This window comes from Cucumis melo, chromosome 1 (assembly GCF_025177605.1).
Source record: "Cucumis melo cultivar AY chromosome 1, USDA_Cmelo_AY_1.0, whole genome shotgun sequence".
In the NCBI taxonomy this organism is placed as follows: Eukaryota; Viridiplantae; Streptophyta; class Magnoliopsida; order Cucurbitales; family Cucurbitaceae; genus Cucumis; species Cucumis melo.
In genome coordinates this window covers 8,066,846-8,090,197 of record NC_066857.1, presented here as the reverse complement: position 1 = coordinate 8,090,197, position 23,352 = coordinate 8,066,846, and the positions used below count along the sequence as shown (strand labels likewise).

The window sequence follows — 23,352 nt, the reverse complement described above, 5'->3', positions numbered from 1 at the left end:
GTTTTCTTTGTAGTTTTCGTGTTGAGCATGATTTGATCCTTAAAGGTGTCTATATAATGTGAAATCATTTGTAGGGGTGTTCGTTATTGCCAATCGAGAAGACCTTGAATTTTATTTAAACGAGGATGACGTGCCACAAGTTGTTTTGGTTTCTAAGCTATTAAAATCATCCCTTAAGAATACTATGACAGAAGTGTTTAATATTCCAATGGCCCAGAAAATAATTATCAATCTTATTTGAAGTTCTTTAAGCACCACAAAGATTGAGGCAATATTTGATTGACAATATATAAATCATTTAACCTAAATGACTTCAATTTCTAAATACTCACCTAATTTCAATATATAAAAATAATTTTGCCAATTTCATTAGAAGTTCTTTAACAGAATTTTTGTTCATCTTATGAGATTCTTGTAGCCATCATAGGAACTTGCAAGTCTCATTGCCCATGGACTCTGATTAGGAGAACAACAAACTGAATATCCCAGCATGGCACACCATCTCAAGTTGAAGAGAGCAAAACCCAGGTACTCTCTAGAGCATTTGAAGAATTCCGCAATACGTGAATCAGCTCCCGTGTCTTCTGCAAGCACAAAGTTTTCCATATATTCTGTCACAGAGTCATCATCTTCTTCGCATAATAACATACGCATGCTCAGTACTTGCAGTGCTTCCATGGCAGTGCTGTGATAGCCGAGGTTCACATATGCAGAGAAGACATTATGACAAGTTGAAGGGTCAGGTTGGATCTTTTCACGGTTCATCTTCTCAACGAGAAACTCAATAACATCGATCCTTGCCTAATATCCATTTCGAGAAAAGAACCCAGAAAAAGCAATGAGATAAAATTGTTTAGCACATGTATCACTAATCACAAAGGCATTCAATAATAAATGATGGTTTACAGGTACACCAAGATTTCCAAGAATGTCAAAATGTGTAAAAGCAACAAAGAGCAAATACTGCCAAGTGTGACACAAGGCCATGGGAGGTACCTTTTCACAAGCTTTCCGCATGATTGTATTCATTATAATGACATCAAGTTCAATCCCTTCTGAACTGGCTTGATCCAAAAGGTTCAAGGCATCATCAAATCTCCCAAATCCCAGCACAATCTGCATCAGAATAATCCAAATGTTAATTTTTTTTTTTTTTTTAACGGAGACATAACTTCTTTAGTAATGCAAAAATCTCAAAGTACAAGAGATACATACAATGAAAATAATAAAGAAGTAAAAAGCAAAAAGCTAGGGAGATCAGAAGGTAACCAAAGTTAAATTTTGAATGATAAAGGACAAGACTAACAATAAGAAAGTATTAATAGGTAACAATTGATATGGAAACTTATGGAAATTTTAATATTGCATCCTCCGGTAGGTCAACCTCGAAGCTATTAGGATGGTTCATTTGAGTCGAGAAGAGAATATATGTGAATACAAAATAAATTAAGTCAAACCATGGGTGTCGACGTGCCGTAGCACTAGCCCAACAAAAATTTCATATTATGGAAATTTTAATAGGGCATCCTCCGGTAGGTCAACCTCGAAGCTATTAGGATGGTTTATTTGAGTCGAGAAGAGAATATATGTGAATACAAAATAAATTAAGTCAAACCATGGGTGTCGACATGCCGTAGCACTAGCCCAACAAAAATTTCATGGATGGTCAGACCGTACAATGACTTGTAAATAAGCCAAACTATAGGATTGTCAAAAGAGAACATTGATAGAAATTCTCCCTCTACAGAGCCTTCCCCTTTAATACATGGCTTTTTGTGTTCAGACTTGTGTATGAGGGCATCAGCAAACATTCAAGTTCACAACTCGTATAATTCTGAAAATATGAAAGCATAGCTGATAGTCCACAAAGTGATTTCATCAAAAGCCCACGATCTGTTAACTCAATATGGACGCTTTAGAAGTATAAATGCTATGTAGTAATGTATCTATGCCTACCAGTAAGAAATTCATTGGGTACCTTTACTAGGCTCGTATAAGTTAATATCTGTGGACAAAACCCTGAGCGAATCATCAAGGAGAGAAGAGCAAAAGCTGATTTCAAGCATCCCATCACACTACAACAGTCTAACATGATCTCAAACGTTGCAGCATCCGGAAAGAAACCAGAATTCTTCATATTATTGAATAATTCTATTGCCATGTAAATCTGCAAAAATATGGAACAGAACTATCTGTTTAACACAAATGAGAAACTCTATAACTTAACAGAAAAGAGTGCATGACCACAATGACTTACTTCCTTGGAATCAACCAAAAAATGCAACACCGTGTTGTAAACAGGCATCCCCAGACTAGTGTTATTGTAATAGAAGAGGTTCTCTGCCAAATTTAAATACTGAAGAACCTCCTTCTTCATCCCCTCTGCACCTAGAGCTTTCAACTAAAGGAACGAATGGGCTCAGAGTTAAAATAGAAACCACAATATTTCCATAAGCAGTGAAGGAACATAATTCTTAAACTTGCCATGGTTGAAGTATGAAATATTTAACAATTAAAGTAAAAAAGTAAAAACAATTTGATCTGCATGGTGCACCCGTGCACCCAATAAATTTGAGTGAATTTAATTATTTTCTAGCTACGTAGTAGTGCTAACTGCTAACTGCTAAATGCTAAATGCTAATGATTGTACTTCGAAGGGCTAAGGTAACCACAACAATTTCTTCAGCCATAGACTTACGTTTTATTTGTGTCATTTCTCTTAGCTAGTACACATAATCAGGACTACGTACAACAAAAATAGTGATGGTACTACCACAGCATTAAATGGGATCTGAAAAAACATAAAATCAGATTTATCCATCATCGTTCATCAAAACCTTTTCCTAAATGTTAAACAATTCTCCAATTGAAACATGACCATATCCACTTCCCTCACAGTGCTAAACAAATTAAAAATTAGTGCAAGTAACAAATAAAAGAAACTTCGAAAAGAGAATCAAATTCTGCTTGAAATTTTGTGAGGGAAGTAGACAGCTTCCTGCAATGTGCTCTAGTCAGATGTGGATCATCAGTCAATACATAACACAACTGCAAGTTCTTTTTTTTCTCTCTTTATTTTATTCCCTTTTGTGGTGGGGAGAGGGAGAGAGAAGATAGCTGTCGTCTTACCAAGTTCATCATAGAGAAATGACTATACTGTATCCCATGTTTTCCCATATCCATCTCTATCATGCGTATCCTTTTGGCAGCATCCACCTGTGACAATTTGTCCCCCTCCTCATATGGAGCATTCACATTACCAAATAAAGAATATAGAAGCTCATAGGTCCTGACATCTGGAACCACCTTCATTTGTTTCATTTTAACAAGCATACGCATGGCACGTTCAGGCTGATCCTGCAATAAGGATCCCACAATCGGAGTTGGATCAAATAATGTGCTATAGAACATATGGAGATAAACTAAGATATCACCATAAATCTTTCATTAGGCAGTTCCCTTGTAGCAAAACCTTGACTGCATTTATAATTTATATCCACTAGTGTTGATGCACTAGTACCCAGTTCAGAAGAAACAAAAGAAAAATCCAAATCATGAGTTGGAATTAAAAATATTTAGGGGCTTCTACAATAATTATGTCAGAAACTTAATGCTTGCATATAAGGAATAGTGTAATTTCACTAAACTCAGAAATTGAGAACAAGCAATTACAGTAAGAAGTTACGCCTTAAAATTGTTAAATTGGAAGATTCTAATGAATTCTCCCTTTTGAGATAAATGGAGAGTCTAGTGGCAAGGGTTTAGGGTTTTTTCTGGAGAGTGAATCAAATCGAATCATATGAATTTTAGAGGGATTGAGAGGACTTGGTAGGAGTATCGGAAGGGTGTCAGATTTTTGTGTCAGGCTTCTATTAACCAGATTTATTTTGTAATTATCAGCTTCTTGTCATGAAGTTTTTCTTGTAGCTTAGGACTTTTTGTAGACATAATTTTTGTATGACCATGTACATTCTTTCATTTTTCTCCATTGTAGGCCAATTTCTTACTAAAAAAAGGTCAACTTACCATCACGCCACATGCAGAAAGAAATGCATTGAAGGGGTACGGGTAAGGACAAGCTGAAAGTCGTTCAAGTAGAGCTTCAGCCAAATCAAGTTCTAGTGCCTTGCTACAACTTACTGAAACAGCAGCAAGAGTTGAATCATATGGCTCCAATCCCCTCTGTTGCATTACTTTTAACTGGAAAAGAGGGGTTTTTTGGTTTAAGGAAGCAGTAAATATTGGGCCTCACAATAAAAATAAAAAACTCCTAAAAAAATGAAACAAATAATAAATAGATGCAAAAGATTAGCTTGTAATGATAATCAAAATCTAATCAAAGCCAAAATAACTTACTATTTCCATGCCAGCACTGAAACCTCTCTCTGAGACAACTGATCTAACAAAACCATCAAATGTGTGGGATGACGGTTGCAATCCAAGTTTATGCATCTTCAAAGACATGTTCCTAGTCTCGTCAGTACACATGAAATACTGAACTAAATAAAGTGTAAAAGTATGAACACAAGGTACAACGTATAAAATAACAAAAATTATTTCACCTATGATGCAATCTGAGCAAGAACAAGAAAATCCAAATAACTTAAAGTGGCAACTATTTAAGAAGCATTTGAAACCCATTATCTAATGAATATATATACACACACACACATATATATATTATATTACACGTTCATAAAAGTAAAAGTTTTTGGTAACAAGAGATAACATTATGAAAGATATTATCTCAATTCAAGATTTCTTGTACCAATTGACTATACCATTAAATAAAAATGATCTCGAAGGAAAGAAATAAGACCTGTTGCATTAGCTGCTCTGCAAGACCACAGTTCCCAGCAAGAGAGCATGAACGCATCACATCATTGGAAGACCATCTCAAAACCTTCCTTACAAAACTGCTTCTGTGATTGTTTGGCACAGTTAATGGACCAGTTTCTCCACATTTCATATCATTAACAGAAATCCCCCCTACGTCACCATTCCAGGGGACCATTTTCTTACAGAAGAACTCATCAATAGAGGGTTCTTTTTCCTCAAAATTAAAATTATTATGATAAAATTCAGTTCTTAAAGGTATAGGAATGTCCAAAGATTGTAACTTTCTTCCTGTGGCTCCAGTAGCCAAAGCCACCATCTTTTGCAGTGCAGTATATGCAGATGTCAGGTCTCCCAGCCTTGCGAAAGACCATATAAACTTCCTCAGCGATGAAACACTTGGACTGTAGTTTTTTACAAAGTCTGTCCAGATTTCATGCACAGAAGACGAGTTTTCCTGACAAACTGCAAGCTGATTGAAAAACGAAAGATTAGTATTCATTCATTACATATATGTTTTAAAGGATGGTCATCTTAACTTATAGGTACATATATGATATAATAATTCTCTTAAAACAGAACCTTCCTGTCAAAAAGCCTCATGCAATTGAAACAGGAGAGTGTTTAGAAGAGATCAATGACTACTAGAACCTACCCCACGATCCACTTTATTGTGTAAAAGTACTACACTTCGTGAATCAATATGTTCTTATCATGCTAAACAAAAGTGCATGGAATGTTAAGTATACACTTCAAAATTTAGAACCATATCTCCATCAAATTTTAATTTATTTTTACCAATAAGATTGACAGTGAGATGCCTATGACTGATCCAATTTTGGTGTAGAAATAATATGCATAAGAGAACTTCCAAGTATCATCATGATGATCACCAGTTCGAAAGAAATCTTGAAATAATGTTTATAAAACTGATAAGGAATCGGGCTCCTTGCAGACCTTGAGTAGCTCAGAATATGTAGCTTCATTCTTCCCAACCATTCTGTGATCCATAAGATCCAAACATTGACTAGCATGAACCGTACTTTGTCTTATGGCACAGGCTCTCAAGAAACAATTGTACACAGGCAGAACAGGGAACATTACATGACTTTCTGCTAGGAAATTTATAAGACCAAATGCCTGTATCATTACAACAGGAGAAAATTATTGTTATTACTACAACTGGACGTGTGGCCAAAAGATTGCATACAACCTCAGTGTAGATAATATGTTTATACCTCATCCAAGTAACCCCCTTTACAGAGTGCTTCTATCATAAGTAAGGAGCATGTGTTATTTAGAAAAATTCCTCTTTCTTCCATTATTTTCCAAGTCTCCATGACAAACTGCAAGAAAATAAATAAATAAATAAATATATATATATATATATAGCCTTAGGCTTCAGCACACTCATCAGTTTATAGGAAGTAATAAGGCTGTCATCATTAGTGTTCCCACGCTAGTATAAGACATGCAAGTGAAATGCAAGCAGGTCACAACCAAATTATTTTTTACATTCTTAGATAGATGCAAAATGACAGCATTATTATTTTAAATTCAACCCCAATCAATTTTACTCATTTGAGGGGAGTGAAACCATAGATAGAGAAACACAATGACTAAATTGAAAACTATAATATTAGTTACTCATGGTTAGAAGGAGGTTCATTTCCTAGTTTCAAGGTGGAGAGTGAGTTAGTTGTGGTGGCAGAGTGATGAAGAGAGAGGACAAAACTAGACAGGTATCATCAAGGAAATTGGTGAATAAAAGATGTCTTATGAATACTGAGCTTTAGCTCCCATTTATAGCCACCTTCTACTAGTATCAATAAGAAGCATTTAACTTCTTCCAAACATTTTATGTGTTTATGTGATTCTAGTGACTTTGTGATGTTTTGTTGGGACATTATGATTCAATGTTCACAGGTGTGTACAGTAAAATTACAACGCAATGCCCGCAGTCGCAAATAACGCATTTTTTCACTGGTCTAGCCACTGAAATGGGTAAATGCCAGCTAGCATAATCCGTTTCTAGCTGAATCATAATGCATAAATATACACCCATAAATTTAAAATAATAGTAATAACATGAGATGCAATAGAGGCTAACAAAGAACAAAAAACCTACCAGCGGATCAGGGGATTTTGCACAGTAGCTCAAAATGCGAACAAAATTATCTGCAGTTAAAGAGCACTTTTCCTGGCCAAGAACCATAAGCAGGTTGGATGCCTTACTTCTATCACCCAGACGAAGTGCATCGACGATCTGTATTTGCATGAATGCAGTTGACTCTGCTCCATTTCCCCAAATTTCACTACCTACACTGAAACATTAATATGTCATTTTCCACATGAGTTGAAGATTTCAAAAAAATACGCCATTATGATTCATATATTCATGTCGTACAAGAAATTTAACTGCATGTTTTGCCAGAAAACATAGCCTATTAACAACCTATTTTCCAAAGTTGTAATTTGTAAACAGATGAAATAAGACCAATTTACATTTACTATGCCAAAGAAAAACAATTGAATCACGCATTTTGAAACACATGAAATATCCAAACAACTTATTTTCAATCGATTACCCTTGGAGATGAGAAGCGCCCGATGGAATACCAATTTGCTTGCATCCTGTTTTCGCACCTGTTGATAGTAGCAAGGAGAATAAATAACAACTCATAAAATTCAACAGGAATTCCTATATTGCGAGTTTTGAAGCAAGAACTAATCTCATGAGACAACTACTCGACCCTATGCATTTAGTTGAAACCATGATGGCCACTTATCAATAAATATTTTGCACAAATGCTAAACCAAATATAAGTTCATTGAACAACTGCCATGTTTAGCAATTCTTCAAAGAAAAATTACGCATTAACTGAATCAGATAGCCTCTTAAGTGAGCTCCCTACATCTTTTCTTTGTCTTTCAAGATAACAAATTCAAATTTATAAAATCCAGCCATACTTGGTACTTCCGAACTAAAGATGCTTACAAGTTCGTGCGGCTTGAATCTATATATCGAGTCAGCTATTGATCCCAAACGAAAGCTTGCCCTGAGGAAAATGCAGAGGAGAAATGAGGTTACGGCATCTATAACTGCTACCATGACCCGGAAAGAATTTTACTTGCCTGTGCATTGTTGCCTTCCCAGCAGAGACGGCGGCAAAAGCTTATTAAAGACAAGGTTCCAAATGAAATGGCAATGCGAACAACGCCATAAGTGCAATATTCTTGCACTGCAGCCGAATACAGTTGGTGTAGAAATAGAATTTGTTCTGTTAGAATAAACTAAAGGCTTCCTCCCTCTTTCCTCTGTTCGGCAGTTGCTGCACATTCATCGTCTTCACTGGATTCTGTTTTCCTCCTCTAAGTTCATCCTAATTTCCTCTTAGTATCCCCATTTTAACCCAAACCCATTTCCCATTTGTCTATATGGTCCGAAAAAATTGAGGCCGGATATGGCGAATAGATGTTCGAGTGGAATTGGGAATCTAACAATCACACGACTTGATTCTTAAGGAGACAGAACAGAGATAGATAAAGGTGGAGCTGGACGGTGTGCAATCACCCAATAAAAGCCCAAAATCCACGGTCGCAAAAGGAAGAAGTAGCCACAAAACTCAAAGAAAGAAGAAGATGACCGTTTGAAATCCAGAAATATCGGTATGGACAGCGAATGAGACCTGGGACGGGGGCGGATGGCGACTGAGAGAGCTGAGATGAGAATGCGAGTAAAGAAAGCTGGAAAATACAAGAAGGAAGAGTGGAAAGGTAGGGAACCTAATAGCACTACGGTGTAAGTGGGTCGGCCGATCCGGTTCGTACCGGTTTTTTGGTTTGGTTCAGGTTTGTGTATTGGGAGGAGCAATATCAATCTGAGATTGATTCACTAATATTTATATACTCCATGCTTTCTCTTAAGTGGGATTCCATTTTTAAGGATGTTCATCTTCTCTTGTTTCAAAATTTTGATACTTTCAATTTTAGTTTTGGTTATCTTCCTAGGGAGTGCGTCTATATTTCTGTGTTCTACCTAAACTAAACAAAGGTAGAAACCACACTCTTGTTTTCCAAGTTTAGTTTTTTGAAATAAACTGAGATTATCTAACCGACGTCTAGTAATGGTTAACTACACAATTTCAAATAAATGATTTGGAAATACACAATGTGTTCTCAAGATACAAATTGTTCGAAACCACAAAAACATAATACTAGTCATGTCTTAAGCATCTTATATAGACAAAATATTATCTAGATATAAAATGCAGAATTCTAAAAGAGTCTGTTGCATTAGAGATATGGAATTCAAATGTCATGTCCTAAGACACCTCAATAAGTTAGGGATAAAAAACATATTCCCTTTACTTCCATTGTTGGGAGTTTATTGTATGCAATGTTATGTACTAGACTTGAAATTGGCTACTTAAAAGGAATGGATCGTCGTTAAGAATATCCTAAAATAGTTTAGGAAATCAAAAGACTGCGTGCTTGTGTATAGTGCTAAGGATCTGATCCTTACTGGATACATTGATTTTTAATTGCTAAAGATGATAGAAAGTCTACATCGGAATCAATATTCACTCTAAATGGAGGAGCAGTAGCATAAAGAAGCAACAAGTAAAATTGTACTATCTTATTCGGGTAATTGTACACTATGGTGACATTGTAATAATCCTAATACTTGTTGAGCAAATCATGGCGTTTGGTTTACAAAGTCCTTTACGGCTAAAGTGTTTGAAGGCCACCTCAATAGTTTAGGTCAACAAAGTACCACTAGGACAAGTGGGAGAATGTTTAGGTGTATGCCCTAGTTTATTGTATTCATATGTTTATTGTACTCATATGAGTTATTCTCTTATGGTTGTAGTTTAAAATTATATTATATTCAATAAAGTGGTTATTAAGGACTTATTAGTGAAAGTTGAATATGATAATCTTGAATCCAATAAACTAAGGTCCTAAGGTTATTTAGTGTAGAACTTGAACTTTATGTAGAGACATAAACGTGGTTCAAGTTCGAGTATATAACCCATACAATCTATAATATATGAATAAGCTAGTTGGGCGTCTTATTCTGAGGAGATTATGGATGTGGCGCGCTTTATAGTAAGGGGAGAGCAACTACAAGACTTTAGTTGAATGACCTATTTGTTAACGAATGTTGATTAACTGGTCTAAAAGAGTTAGTTAAACTTGGTTCATTGGAGCCCATGTTCTATAGGTCCATTAGGTTCTCCTGCTAGCTCACCTGGAATAAACTGAGAACAATATGTTTGAATAATTCCAATTATTCGAATTAAGTAATGAGAGAAATCGAAAAAATAATATATGTCATATAATTGTTGGTTATAAGTTTGAGATAGAGTTTTATGTTTAACTGTGATTTAAATATTAAAAATATGAATAGAAATTCATATTTAGAAGATCAGAATTCATGAAAATGATCAAAGTTGTAAAAAGTCAAAATGTTGACTTTTTGACTTTGAAATGTCCAATTTTGATCGGCTTTTTATTCAAATATAATTTTAATTTCAGAAAAATGAATAAGAATTCATGCTCAAATGGTCAAAATTAGTCAAGACAGACAAAATGGTAAAAAGTCCAAATGTTGACTTTTGACTTGAAAAAGTCAAAGTTAGACTTTGATTTGAATGGTTAACCATATTGCCTTGGACTAAAGTTAGTGGAAAAAATCAACATTTTGTAGGATTATCCCACTAACACTTAGTGCGATAAGAGACTACATGAGATATAAACACCTAGCCCACTAAATTCTACTGATGGTTAGTGGAATGTTGGTGTTGAGATTTAGCCAATTAATTACATGCAATTTTGCATGTAGTTAGGTTATAAATATTTTTCAATTTATTTGTTTTAAAAAAATTTTGTCAAAATTTGTAATTCTTGATTTATAAAATTATCTCAAAATTATTTCTCTCCCAAATCAGAAACCTAAATCCCACCTTCCAATTTCCATCATGCTCTCCAAATTTCCTTCACTTAACGGGTCCCACAACCTGGTTCTAAGTCTAGAGAATAGCAAGTAAACTCTAGTGGTGGTCTCAGGTTCGTGTTTGTGAGGAGATATCAAGGAATCGGGAAGCTACGAAGGTAGGTTTCCCTTAAACCTAATTTTGTTTTAATTAGGGTAGTTTTGTGTTAACTATAAATTGTTTAGTTGCAATTATGGTAAATTAGATCTTTTTTTTTTTTGCTTTGTGTGTTCCTTGTTCCATCAATGACTATCCTCATTACTTTTAACATATACACATTTTTTACATTCGTTAATTTTAAACTCGTTTGCCAGCATTACACTGTCGAATTTTCATGTCATTGTTTTAGTGCTTGTTTTAGTCTATAGAGAGACCTTATTAATTTGCAAATTTTTATTTCTTGACCGGGAAAAACTAACCCTTCATGTTGTATCTCTTAATCTAACTCACCATTTAGAAAGGCCATTTTGACATCCATTTGCAACCTTTGGCAACAAGTCTCACCTTATATTTATATATAGACCCATCGGTCTTTATTTTTTTCATTTAAAAATCCATTTGCAACCAAGTGGTACCTTAATGGAATATCAACTAATTCTCAAGCATGGTTATGCATAATGGACTCAATTTCACTATTCACAGTCTCTTTCCAATATGGAGCTTCTAAAAAGGACATGTCCTCTTTAAATGTTTGAGGTTCATTTTCTAACAAATATGTTAAAAAATCAAGCCTAAATGATTTTGAGATCCTCATCCTTTTACTTCATCTAAGTTTCTCATCCTTGTTTAACTCAACTTTGATCTATTGTGAGATTCGCTCGTTATAGCATCAAGAGAATGTTTTTGTAACCATGCTTCACAAGACATTTTGTGTGGAAAAACATTCTAAAAAAATGTCGCATTCCTTGATTCCATGATTGTATTAACATGTATATCTGAAAATATCTGTTTTATGAACTAGAAATCGATATGCACAACTGTTGCGCAAGCAATGAATATGCAATCAATAGTTTTTTGTCATATTTTCACTATTTTAGGTTTAGGTACTACAACTTTTGCTAGGCACCCCACGCTTTTAAGAATTTGTATGAAAGTTTTCTTTCTTTCTATTTTTTTATAAAGAATACGTTATGACTTCTTATGAGATATTCTATATAATAAGTAATTTGTTGTTAACAAAGCTTCTCCCTACAAATTTTGGGCTAAACATGAACTTATAAGCAATGTGTTCATCATTTCCTTAAGTGTTCAATTTTTTTGTTTAGCAATTCCATTTGATTGAGGTGAATAAGGAGTAGTAGTTTGGTGAATAATTCCATGTTTTAAACAAAATTGTTTTAAAAGAGGACCATATTCACCACCTCAATCACTTCTTATTCCCTTATTTTTTATGCTTAGTTGATTTTCAACCTCATTTTTATAAAGCTTAGACATTTCAAATGTCTCACCTTGGCTTCTCCGCAGATAAACGTGACAATATCTATTTTTTCCCTCCTCTAGTTTGCACAAGTTTCAAGTCACAATATATCACTGTGAATTAACTCTAAAGGTTTAGTAATTCTCTCAGTTGAATGAAAATGTTCTTTGGTCATTTTGGATTCCACACATACCTCACATCTATGATTTGCATCAAAGTAGAATTTATGAATCAAGTTCATATTAATTAGCCTACGCAAAGAATTGAAATTGACATGTTCTAGTCTACCATGCCAAATAAATGACTTAATGATATTAACAAAAGTAGATATTTTATTATTAATACTATTCTTTTGAGTACAACTGTGAGTACATTTAAATTAAACTGACCATCACTCAGATAACTCTTTCCAATATACATATCATTCTTGAAAAGTACAAACTTATCAGATACAAATATACCAACTCAAAACCATTCTTGCTAAGCAATGAACCAAAAACTAAATTCTTGCAAATGTCAGGAACATGAAGCACATTGTTGAGAGTGAGTTCCTTGCCAGAAGTCAGTTTAAGGATCACTTTTCCATGTCCCTCAACCTTTGACGTTAGAAGAGTTACCCATAAATAATTGTTCTCCAATAAAGACTGACACATATGATGTGAACATATTTTTGTTGGCACAAATATGACGAGTAGCACTAGTGTCTTCCCACCATTTCTTGGAGTTTTCCACTATGTTGCATTATCAAATGACTGCACAAAGATCAATATTTGCAATATCATCTAATATTTCATCAATTTCTGTGATATGAGCATGGACATTTTTGCACTGAAAATTCTTGGCTTACAACAATCCTTAGATTGATGTCCATTTTGTTGCAATTGTAGCACTTGTCATTGAACATTTTTGTGAATCGTTGTGTTTTACTCGAACCTTCACCAGAAAACTTTTTTTTTTTGTTACATTGTGATTTATTTTCCACAATGTTGGCTTTGGGATCAATTTGCACTATCCATGATACACTTTTCCACCTTTCAATTATTCTCTTCAATCCCAAGTCGAACCATAAGTTCTCAAGTTTTATCTCTTTGCGTTTATGTTTGGGATAGTTTTTTAAATTCCTCCATGAGTGGCAATTTTTCAATTATTGTTGCAATCTGAAAAGATTCACTCAAGGTCGTACTTTAGCATGTATATCATGTAAAATTACTTGGATTTTCTGGGCATGACTGATTATTGTCCTGAAATCCATAATTTTGTAATCCAGAAATTTGCCGATAATAAATTTCTTTAAACTAGCAACTTCAGTTTTGTACTTCTTCTCTAGTAAATTTCAGAGATTTTTTATTGAATCAACAGCACTATACACATTATATAATATGTTGTCAACCTATTCAAGATGTAATTCTTGCAAAGATATTTTCCATGCATCAAATGCAATTTGCTTTTCTTTGTCAGTTTCTCCCTCAGGTAAAATGTGAGCATTCTCTTTGAGAAATTTTGCCAAATTTAAGGTGGTGAGATAGAACAACATTTTTGTTGCCAACGTTTGAAATCCAACACCACCAAATATTTTAGGTTTCTCCCCATCACTACAAGAAAATGGAGCATTCCCGACGTCGAAAAGTACGTCGGCATAAAGAACATCGGGAATAAGGGCTTTCCCGACGCCGTCAACAACGCGTCGGGAGATGCGTCGGGAAAACAATCTTTCCCAACGCACCACAAAGCGTCGGAAAAAATACGTCGGGAAAAGGGTAAATTAATTTTAAAAAACGAACTATTTCCGACGCTGTGAACAGTGCGTCGGGAGCGGCATCGGGAATAGGGGTTTTTCCCGACGCCGCATGAAATGTTGGAAAAAGGGTTTAATGAGCATCGGGAATTCCCCTTTTCCCGATGCATTTTGAGGGATTTCCCGACGCCACGTCACTGCGTCGGGAAATCCCCTTTAAATTCGTTTCAGTTGTGTAAATTACAGAACCGAAACCGAGAGGAGAAAAAGAAAGGAGAAGAAGTCGTCGCGATTGTTACTGTTGTTCTGCCGTTGTTCCGCCACCGTCCGTCGCCGCCCTCCCTCGCCGTTGTCCCTCGCCGTCGTCTGCTACTTTAGGTAAGTGAAATATGAAAATTTATTTAGTTTAAGTTTATGTTTTAGGGTTTTTTTTATGAAAATTAGTTTAGGGTTTTTTTTATGAAAATTAGTTTAGGATTTTCTTTTGGAATAGATTTTTGTTTGTTAAATGTATTTTTGTATAGAGTGTGTGTAATTTGTGGTTGAATTGAAATTGAAATTTGAAATTTGAATGGTTTAGGATTTTTGTTTTAGAAAATTGAATTGAGGGGGGATTTTATAGTTAAATGAAAATTGAATGGGGGTTGAATTGGGGGAGGGGGTTTATTGTTAAATTGAAAATTGAATTGGGAGGGGGGTTTATATTTGAATTGAAAATTGAAATTGGAGGGGAGGGGGGATGTATAGTTAAATTTAAAATTGAATTGGAGGGAGGGGGTTTAAGTTAAATTGAAAATTGAAATTGGGGGGGGGGGGGGGATTTATAGTTGAATTGAAAATTGAAATTGGAGGGGAGAGGGGGGGAGTTAATAGTTAAATTGAATTGGGAATGTAATATGTGTGTTAAGATTTATTTTGGCTATCCTGCAGTTATGGTAGCCTGTTTGTGTTAAATATTTTTATTGTTGATTTGAGATGGCTATCCGCTTTTTTGTTTTGAATTTGTTTATGTTTGGGATGGTTATCCTTCAGTTATGGTAACCTTTTTTGTTTTGATCAATTTGCTGGTTTCAAGAGGTGGTAGTAGGATAGATTGAAGTATTTTGTTGTTAATAATTAGGTTGGGTTGGCTATCCTGCAGTTATGGTAGCCTCTGTAGTTTGGAGGGGTTTGTAGGATGCGAAGATATTTTGAAGTATTTTGTTGTTAATAATTAGGTTGTGTTGGTTATCCTACAGTTATGGTAGCATCTATAGTTTGAACTTAGTTATTGAAAAATAGTGAAAATTCAGGGGAGTAAGTTATGGATGTGAGAGAGTGAGAGGCATATGTTTCTAATCAAACCTATTTATGTTTTAGGGACTTAAACGATGGATAAGGGTTGGATGGAACTTAGAAATAAGTTATCCCTTGAGTGTAGACATGGAGTGACCCAATTTTTAGAATTTGCCAAATTTCACGTTGATGCTTACGGACGATTGAGGTGTCCATGCAAGAGATGTTTGAATTTAAATTGGAACTCATTAGAGGGTGTGGAACGACATCTGCTGACTATTGGAATATCCCCCTACTACACAGAATGGGTGTATCATGAAGAGTCATTAAGCTATAGAGGTACAGAAAACTTTGAGGAAGGAACTAGTAGTAATCCTTTTAATGAAGGAACTAGTAGTACACAATTTAATGAAGAAGGTGATATCTTTGGTATGCTAAATGATTTACAAGCCCCTATTGAACATGAAGAGGAAATAGAGGAATTTCGTTTGGAAGATGAAATGGCGATGAATGTTGGGGTAAATATAGATGAAGATACAACAAATAATATATTTCAGGACTTATTGAATCAATCACATAATGAGTTTGTACCCCGGTTGTTCTAAATTTTCGTCGTTGAATTTTTTGGTTAAGTTGATGCATGTGAAAGTTCTAAATGGTTGGAGTAACAAGTCGTTCGACATGTTGTTAGAACTTTTAAGAGCAGCGTTTCCAATGTGTAATAGTACTATTCCTAGTTCATTTTATGAAGCAAAACGAAAACTTCGTGACTTGGGCTTGGGATACGAGACTATTCATGCGTGCAAGTATGACTGTGTATTGTATTGAAAAGAGTTTGCTGATTTGTAACATTGTCCTACATGTGGTGAGGATAGGTACAAGGTTAATCATAATAGAGGGAAAAAAATTTCGCAGGAAGGGTCTGCTGACATGAGATGGCATAGGGAAAAACGTGTTGAAATAGATGATGTCTTGAGACATCCAGCTGATGCAGAGGGGTGGAAGCACTTTGATTCTGAATTTCCTGATTTTGCTTCTGATCCACGAAACGTGCGTTTGGGCTTGGCTTCAGATGGGTTTAACCCATTTGGTCAAATGAGTACCTCGTACAGTATGTGGCCTGTTGTGTTACTTCCTTACAATTTGCCACCATGGAAATGCATGAAAGAGACAAATTTCTTTATGTCACTGCTCATACCCGGTCCTAAATCTTCTGGTAGGGAAATTGATGTGTATCTCCAACCATTGATTGAGGAATTGAAAGACTTATGGACTTTTGAGGTGCGTACGTATGACTCTCTTACAAGTCAGTTCTTTCAGCTATACGCAGCCTTGTTGTGGACGATTAATGACTTCCCGGCGTATGGTGACCTATCAGGGTGGAGTACGAAGGGGTATCAGGCATGTCCTATATGCATGGGTGATAGATCGTCCTTCGAGATACGAGGTAGAATATCTTTCATGGGACATAGACGCTATCTTCCACAGAATCACGTGTGGCGTAGAAGTAGGCTACACGATGGAAAGGTAGAGCGCAAGGCTCCTCCTATGGTGATGAATGGGGATGAAATATTAGAACAACTAGATCAGTTGGAGTTTCCAGTTATGAGTAAACATCCTTCAATACAGGATAAGAAAAAAAAGAGAGCTCTTAATTGGACGAAGAAAAGTATTTTTTTCAATCTTCCTTATTGGTCGAGACTTTTGTTACGTCACAAACTTGATGTAATGCTCATTGAGAAGAATGTTTGTGATAATTTGATTGGTACGTTATTGAACATCGAAGGGAAAACGAAGGATACCACGAATGCTCGGTTGGACTTACAAGATCTGAAGATAAGAAAAGATTTACATCTTGTAGAAGTGGGTAATCGATTGGTGAAGCCACATGCGAGCTACACGTTGACTACCAGTGAACGAGTAGAGTTTTGTAAGTTTCTGAAATCAGTTAAGTTTGCTGATGGATTTGTTTCCAATATATCGAGATGTGTGCATGAAAGAGAGGGGAAAATATCAGAACTAAAAACGCATGATTGTCATGTTTTATTACATCGACTGCTACCAATTGGTATTCGAGCATTCTTACCGAAGAACGTATACACTGCTATAACCGAATTATGTAATTTTTTCCGTGACTTGTGCGCCCGAACGATAAGAGTAAGTGATCTAGACAGATTGCAAGTAGATATCATAATCATACTTTGTAAGTTGGAAAGAATATTTCCACCTGCCTTTTTTAGCGTTATGGTCCACCTTGTCGTTCACTTACTATATGAAACGAAGATTACTGGTCCGGTTTCTTATAGTTGGATGTATCCGATTGAAAGAAGTCTACGAATGTTAACGCAGTATGTTAGAAACAAAGCACGTGGAGGGGTCAATTGCAGAAGGCTATGTCATGAATGAATCTAGCACCTTTTGTTCAAGTTACCTACGTGGTATAGAGACTCGATTCACAAGAGATGAGCGAAATGATGATACCATTGTAGAGAACGAGGTAATTGGTGACTTTGAAATTTTCAAGCAGAAAGTACGACCCTTAGGTGCATCAAGTGTTCGTGCTATATCAGAGGAAGAGAAACGACTCTTCCATTGGTACATACTGAATAACGCTGACGAAATATCAGAGTATCGCAAGTAAGCATATTCATCATCTTTGTAATTTTTAAATATTTGTTATATATTATTCTTACAGAAATTAAACTCATCTCTATTAGGAAACATTTGAGGCTCCAACGTCGACATGCTCAAAATTCTATGGATTTGTATAAAATACATGAACGAGCATTCCCTGAATGGTTTCGAGCACAGGTGTTAGAACTGCGTCAGTCTGCAAACCTATCTGATGATTTCTTTTTACTATCGATGGGACCATCCTTTGACGTTCGTTGTTACAATGGATGCATCGTAGGTGGTGTAAGATTTCACACTATTGAACTTGATTCTCGACGTACTACTCAAAATAGTGGAATAATGGTCATTGGTGAAAGCGATGCAAGTGGAACTGGAGACAATAATTTCTACGATGTTCTGGACGAAGTGTTGCACGTACAATATCCATTGGGAAGAAATGTATGGCTATTTAAGTGTCGGTGGTATGACACAGACGTAAACAAAAGTCAAAGAACGACACACATTGAAGTAGGGTACAAATCTCTTAACACATCCCGTTTTTGGTACGCGGAGAAACCTGTAATTCTTGCAACTCAAGCACATCAAGTTTTTTATGTAGATGATCTAAAAAATGGTAGCAATTGGAAAGTTGTGCAAGTCATCCAAAATAAGCGTATTTGGGACGTGCCAGAAGTGAAGGATGTTCAGAATGACCATATTAATATAGTAGAAGTTGTTGTAAGCCACCAAGTGGATGACCACATCGAGAATGACACTCTATGCAGAAATGACGTTGATCCCACAATCGTTGAAAGACCGGTTGTGCGTCATGTCACTGACGACTTCATCGACGATGTGGATGAACACTTGTCACATGCAAGCGATGAGGAATTATAGTGAAAAATTAAACCACGTATGCACATATTTATATCTAGTTTATATATTTTGATTCTAGCTATGTGTTCGTATTTGGTTATTGAATGTTTATTTTCTATATGTCCATAGTCATTATGTCATATTGACGATCAAATTTTATGGAGACGGACGATATGTTCCTCCAGTTTGAGGAGGATTTAGATAACATTGCGGGAGGGTCGTCATCTGTGGGCGACAATACGGGTGAGTCTAAGAATTTTCTTCATTTTTAACTTACAAATATTTCATGTAGGGGTTTCTAACTTTATATGTTATTGTCTATTTATTGAGCAGGGTCTTCTTCTCAACAAACGACTCCGACTCCTAGGAGACGTGCGCAGTCTCGACTCTTGGAGTTAGAGCGCCACGTTGCAATAAATGGGCGCATTCCGATGACGATCGCCCCTGGAGCGGAGAAGCCTATTTCTCCACACGCCGTTCCCTTCAGTCAGGCGATAAGCGTGTGCGTGGGAAAGACATTTCCCGTCCGCTGTCTTAAATGGGCGGACGTTGGGAGAGAATACATTGAGGTCGTCAAGGGCGACCTCCAGGTAATTAAATGCACTACACATTTATATATGATTTCATTTGAAATATATCTAACTTTAACGAATCTAATGCGTTATGTTTGTAATGTGTAGCGATTGTTTGTGCTTGATTTCAATGATCAAGCAATGAACAGGTTTATTGAGCATCAGATGCTCACGACCTTTAAAGAGTTCCGGGCCGACTGTCATAGACATTTCAAAAAGTACAGCGACCTAGAAGAGGCTCGTGCCAACCCACCAAACGCATTGGTTGGACGTGATGAGGATTGGCACTTCCTCTGCGACCATTATATCAGCCGTGGATTCCAGGTATTTGTCATGATTAATTATGATAACAAGTTTTAATATGTATAAGAAATAAACAATATAATTGTTTTAATGCAGGAGCAATCACGGACAAACAAGGCTGCTAGACAGAAGCAGCCTTGCAATCATAGTAGCGGGTCCAAGACAGTATGAGCTCGCTGAAAGAAGAAGGCAGCCGGTTGATCGTGTGGAATTGTTTCGGGAAACACACGTTCGAGCTGGGACATTCGTGTCGCAGACCGCCGAGGATGCGCATGTAAATTATACCCTTATTAATTATCCACTTTTATTATATATTTTTGCGCGTTACCTAACATAATTTTTAAATTTGTTGCAGAATCAAATGCTGGAACTCCAATCCCAGCCTACCCCAGAGGGTAGTCAGCCACTCTCTGAGGATGAGATATGCGATCAGGTGTTGAGTAGACGACAAGGCTACTCAAAAGGCCTTGGTTGGGGACCCAAGCCAAAGGCCCGCAGAACGGCAAGTGCAAGCAGTTCGTCGACATCTTATTCGCAGTCCACACAAAAAGAGATTGAATTACAAGCTAAACTCCATGAAGCTTTGGAACGGATTGAAGTACAAGATAGAAATCACCAAGCATTAGCTTCACTAGTGGAATCTATGAAAAAGATGATTGAAGACCTAACTCGTGCACAACAGGGACCACCACATGATCCCTAGCTCTGCGGTACGTCGTATATGTCTCTATTATTCTTAAGTTTTTGCAATATATGATTATGTATTAAACTTAGTTATTTTTGTACCATTTTTAGGATCGAAGGTGTAGAATGACGCGCATACGCACCTCGTTGGGAGATTTTTCATTATGTTTATGTTTTTTCTATTTTGAGAACTATATTTTGTTGTAGTCAACTTATTCGTATTATTAATTTTAATTCTATTTTTTAATTTGTGTTTGTATATTTATTAATTTATTTTAATTTAATCCAAAACGTCGCGAAATTTTTTTGAGCAATCCGAACATCATTGTGAATGTTTGAGCAAAATATTATAAGGAAAAAAGTAAAAATAAAATATTTAAAAAAATATATAAAAAAGATTTCCCGACGTTCATTACATCGGGAAACAAACGTCGGAAAACAGGTTTTCCCGACGCCGGGAGATGCGTCGGCATAGACGGCATCGGGAATAAGGTTTTCCTGACGCCGAGTTGGTACGGCGTCGGGAAAGCCTCTCGCGACGCATTTCTCCCGACGTTCTTTCCAACGCCGTTTTGTACGTCGGGATATCCTTTCCGGACGTACTTTGCATTTTCGCCGACGTATTTGTGCGTCGGGAGTACCCCCGTCTCTTGTAGTGCATGGGCAACCCAATTACAGAAACTGAGTTAAAGTTTGTTGAAGTCCAACATCTTCAAAACAAGATAAATTAAACAAATAATTTTTTTTTAAAAAAATTCTCATTTACAAATGATCGCAAAAATCTAAACAAATTATATATACATACATACATATATATATGAAACAAACTAATGCATAATAATAAAAAAGAAACTTTAGAAAACAACATTTAAGTTCCAAAAAAGTACAAACCAACACATTTTCTTTAAGCCACCTGTGATACATAAATAATTCTTGAACATAATTCGAATAGTAGGATCACATGACTAACCGAAAAAATATATATAAATGTTTGCATGGAAACAAAATATATATATATTCTTGAGAAGTAAAAGAAAAAAAAACAACAAGTATCTAATATTGGTCTATTTATTTAAGCAAAAATTCACATCCACTGAAATATGATCCGTTTTAGGGTAATGATCGAGAAAAACCCATAAATCCACCGTTAATTAATTATTCTACATTTTTATTTGACCAAAATCGTAATTTTACTTACGATCATAATTTTACTTACGATTAATGCATCACAGTCCATATAATCAGAAATAATGCAGAAGACAAAAAGTAGAACGTAAAAAATTAAAATTATTTTAAAATTGTTATATAAAACCACAACCATATCAAAGTAGAAAAACACATACAACACATATATTAAAATTATGAGCCCAACGAATTCACGTTGTCTCCTTATGACAATTTTACTCATTGAAGGGATAAAAACCCTTTGCAAAGGAAAAAATGAATAGAACCATTAAATCCAAATTTAATTATGATTTAAAAAAACTAGTACATTTGAACAAATTACATAAATAAAACTTAATGTAACCTAAAACAAATTCATGGTTAAACATGCTTTCTTAAAAAAATACAAATACAAATAATAGGGACTTACTCTTGTTAAAGTTTCTCTATCTACCAAAACACCAAAATTGGACACCACCACTTGAAAACCCCCTAATCTTTAAGCAATTTGAGATTTTGGTTTATAGTAACCAAAAAGATTTTTGGGAAGAAGAGAGAAATTGTTCCTTTTCTTTATGAGAAAATTTGCAAAGAACCTTCAGGTTTCATAAAGGAGCCATCATACGTATTAACATACGCTCCTCCTCTTTCTTCCTCCTGAAGAATAGGAAAGTAGAGAGATTTTTGGGATACGTGGGAAAACATCCCAAGTTGCCTCAAATTACTCCCTTATGTAAGGGATTTATTAATTTAAATTAAATTAAATTAAATTAATATTAATATTAATATTAATATTAAATAATTAATTAATAAAAATATAACAAAGTGGCAAAAAATTTACAGTGTACAGAATAATTTTGAAAACGAAAAAAGCCAACAAGCCGATGCCAAAAATGCCGTAGTCAACATGCAATTAATTGACCACACGCACCTGTGTAATTCTTCTTCTAAACGATCATGATATGCGATCATGTAGGAAATGATACACGATCATGTAGGTAGTATCAACATTATCGTATAGGTAATATCAACACGATCATGTAGTTTCTTTTAAAAATGGGAAAAAATGCTTCAAATCTAAATGATCGGGTTGATAATGGTATGCGATCGTTTAGATCATATCCACATAATCGTGTAGTTCTTTTTAAACAATGTGAAAAGAGCTTCAAATCTTGTTGACCATGCTAAACGGTCGCATTGACTAGGTAAGCGATCGTTTAGATCATATCAAATTGATATTTAAATGATCTTGATATTTTAGAAGAGGAACTGGAAGAAAAAAAAAGAAGAAGAAAGAAATAAAGAGAAGATGAACAAAGAAATAAAGAAATAGAAGATGAATAAAAATAGAAGAAAGAAAATTGGGAAGTGAAGATGAATAACTTGCAATGAAGAAGAAGAAAAAGAAGTGACGAATCATCTGTAAAATTTTACCAGCTTCCTGGGCTTTTTGATTTTGTTACACGGACCGTAAATATTTTGGTATTTTGTTATATTTATGAAAATTAACTTAATACTAAATTAATAATTAATTAAGTCATACTTAATTAATATTTCATTTTGAAAAAGTTATGAGATAATCAATATATCCTCTAGTTAATTCTAAAGTAATTAACTAATGTATTAGCTAGAGGGACAGTAGAAATAAATAACATAAAAAACTTCAGTAACCCAATTCGACAAATACCACCTACGTTTGGGGAGCTGCGCACAACTCAGATGAGTAATATTATTAAAATTCACAATAGTCAATATACATCAATATAGCCAGTGGTACTTTGGTCAAATATATGATTATCTTAAAGTATTTAATAACTTAAGAATTTAGGCTCTCCTTGAACATATGAGTGAATCTTCTTGAAGATATCTTCATACTTC

The 23,352-nt window shown here is 35.3% G+C and overlaps 2 protein-coding genes across 4 annotated transcripts; one reads left to right on the top strand and one right to left on the bottom strand.

Moving 5' to 3' along the window:
- Positions 1 to 209: 209 nt before the first annotated feature.
- Positions 210 to 8,601, bottom strand: LOC103500041 (pentatricopeptide repeat-containing protein At1g76280). Of its 3 annotated transcripts, XM_008463225.3 has the most exons (14): positions 7,972 to 8,599; positions 7,835 to 7,895; positions 7,425 to 7,482; positions 6,965 to 7,155; positions 6,075 to 6,182; positions 5,794 to 5,976; positions 4,820 to 5,308; positions 4,357 to 4,452; positions 4,027 to 4,200; positions 3,130 to 3,357; positions 2,258 to 2,401; positions 1,979 to 2,167; positions 997 to 1,116; positions 210 to 801 (listed from the first exon to the last, which is right to left on the bottom strand). In XM_008463225.3, the coding sequence occupies exons 1-14, from the start codon at positions 7,977 to 7,979 to the stop codon at positions 397 to 399; spliced, it is 2,454 nt and encodes an 817-aa protein (XP_008461447.1). In that variant the 5' UTR covers positions 7,980 to 8,599; the 3' UTR covers positions 210 to 396. The 3 variants fall into 3 exon arrangements, with proteins under 3 accessions (XP_008461447.1, XP_008461448.1, XP_016902708.1); XM_008463226.3 differs by lacking the exon at positions 7,972 to 8,599 and having other exon boundaries at positions 6,965 to 7,160; positions 7,835 to 7,900; XM_017047219.2 differs by lacking the exons at positions 210 to 801; positions 997 to 1,116 and adding an exon at positions 1,136 to 1,834 and having other exon boundaries at positions 7,972 to 8,601.
- An 11,247-nt stretch (positions 8,602 to 19,848) lies between these two features.
- Positions 19,849 to 20,460, top strand: LOC127150740 (uncharacterized). Its single transcript, XM_051089304.1, has 2 exons — positions 19,849 to 19,900; positions 19,982 to 20,460. The coding sequence occupies exon 2, from the start codon at positions 19,988 to 19,990 to the stop codon at positions 20,327 to 20,329; it is 342 nt and encodes a 113-aa protein (XP_050945261.1). The 5' UTR covers positions 19,849 to 19,900; positions 19,982 to 19,987; the 3' UTR covers positions 20,330 to 20,460.
- Positions 20,461 to 23,352: the final 2,892 nt, after the last annotated feature.

Bases quoted from the DNA above. Each gene is read 5' to 3' on its own strand.
- LOC103500041 (XM_008463225.3), bottom strand. The intron at 5,309-5,793 runs GTCTGCAAGGAG...TTTTTCAATCAG, and splicing joins CATATTCTGAGCTACTCAAG to CTTGCAGTTTGTCAGGAAAA. The intron at 2,168-2,257 runs GTAAGTCATTGT...ATATTTTTGCAG, and splicing joins TTTTGGTTGATTCCAAGGAA to ATTTACATGGCAATAGAATT.
- LOC127150740 (XM_051089304.1), top strand. From the start codon at position 19,988: ATGCTGGAACTCCAATCCCAGCCTACCCCAGAGGGTAGTCAGCCACTC.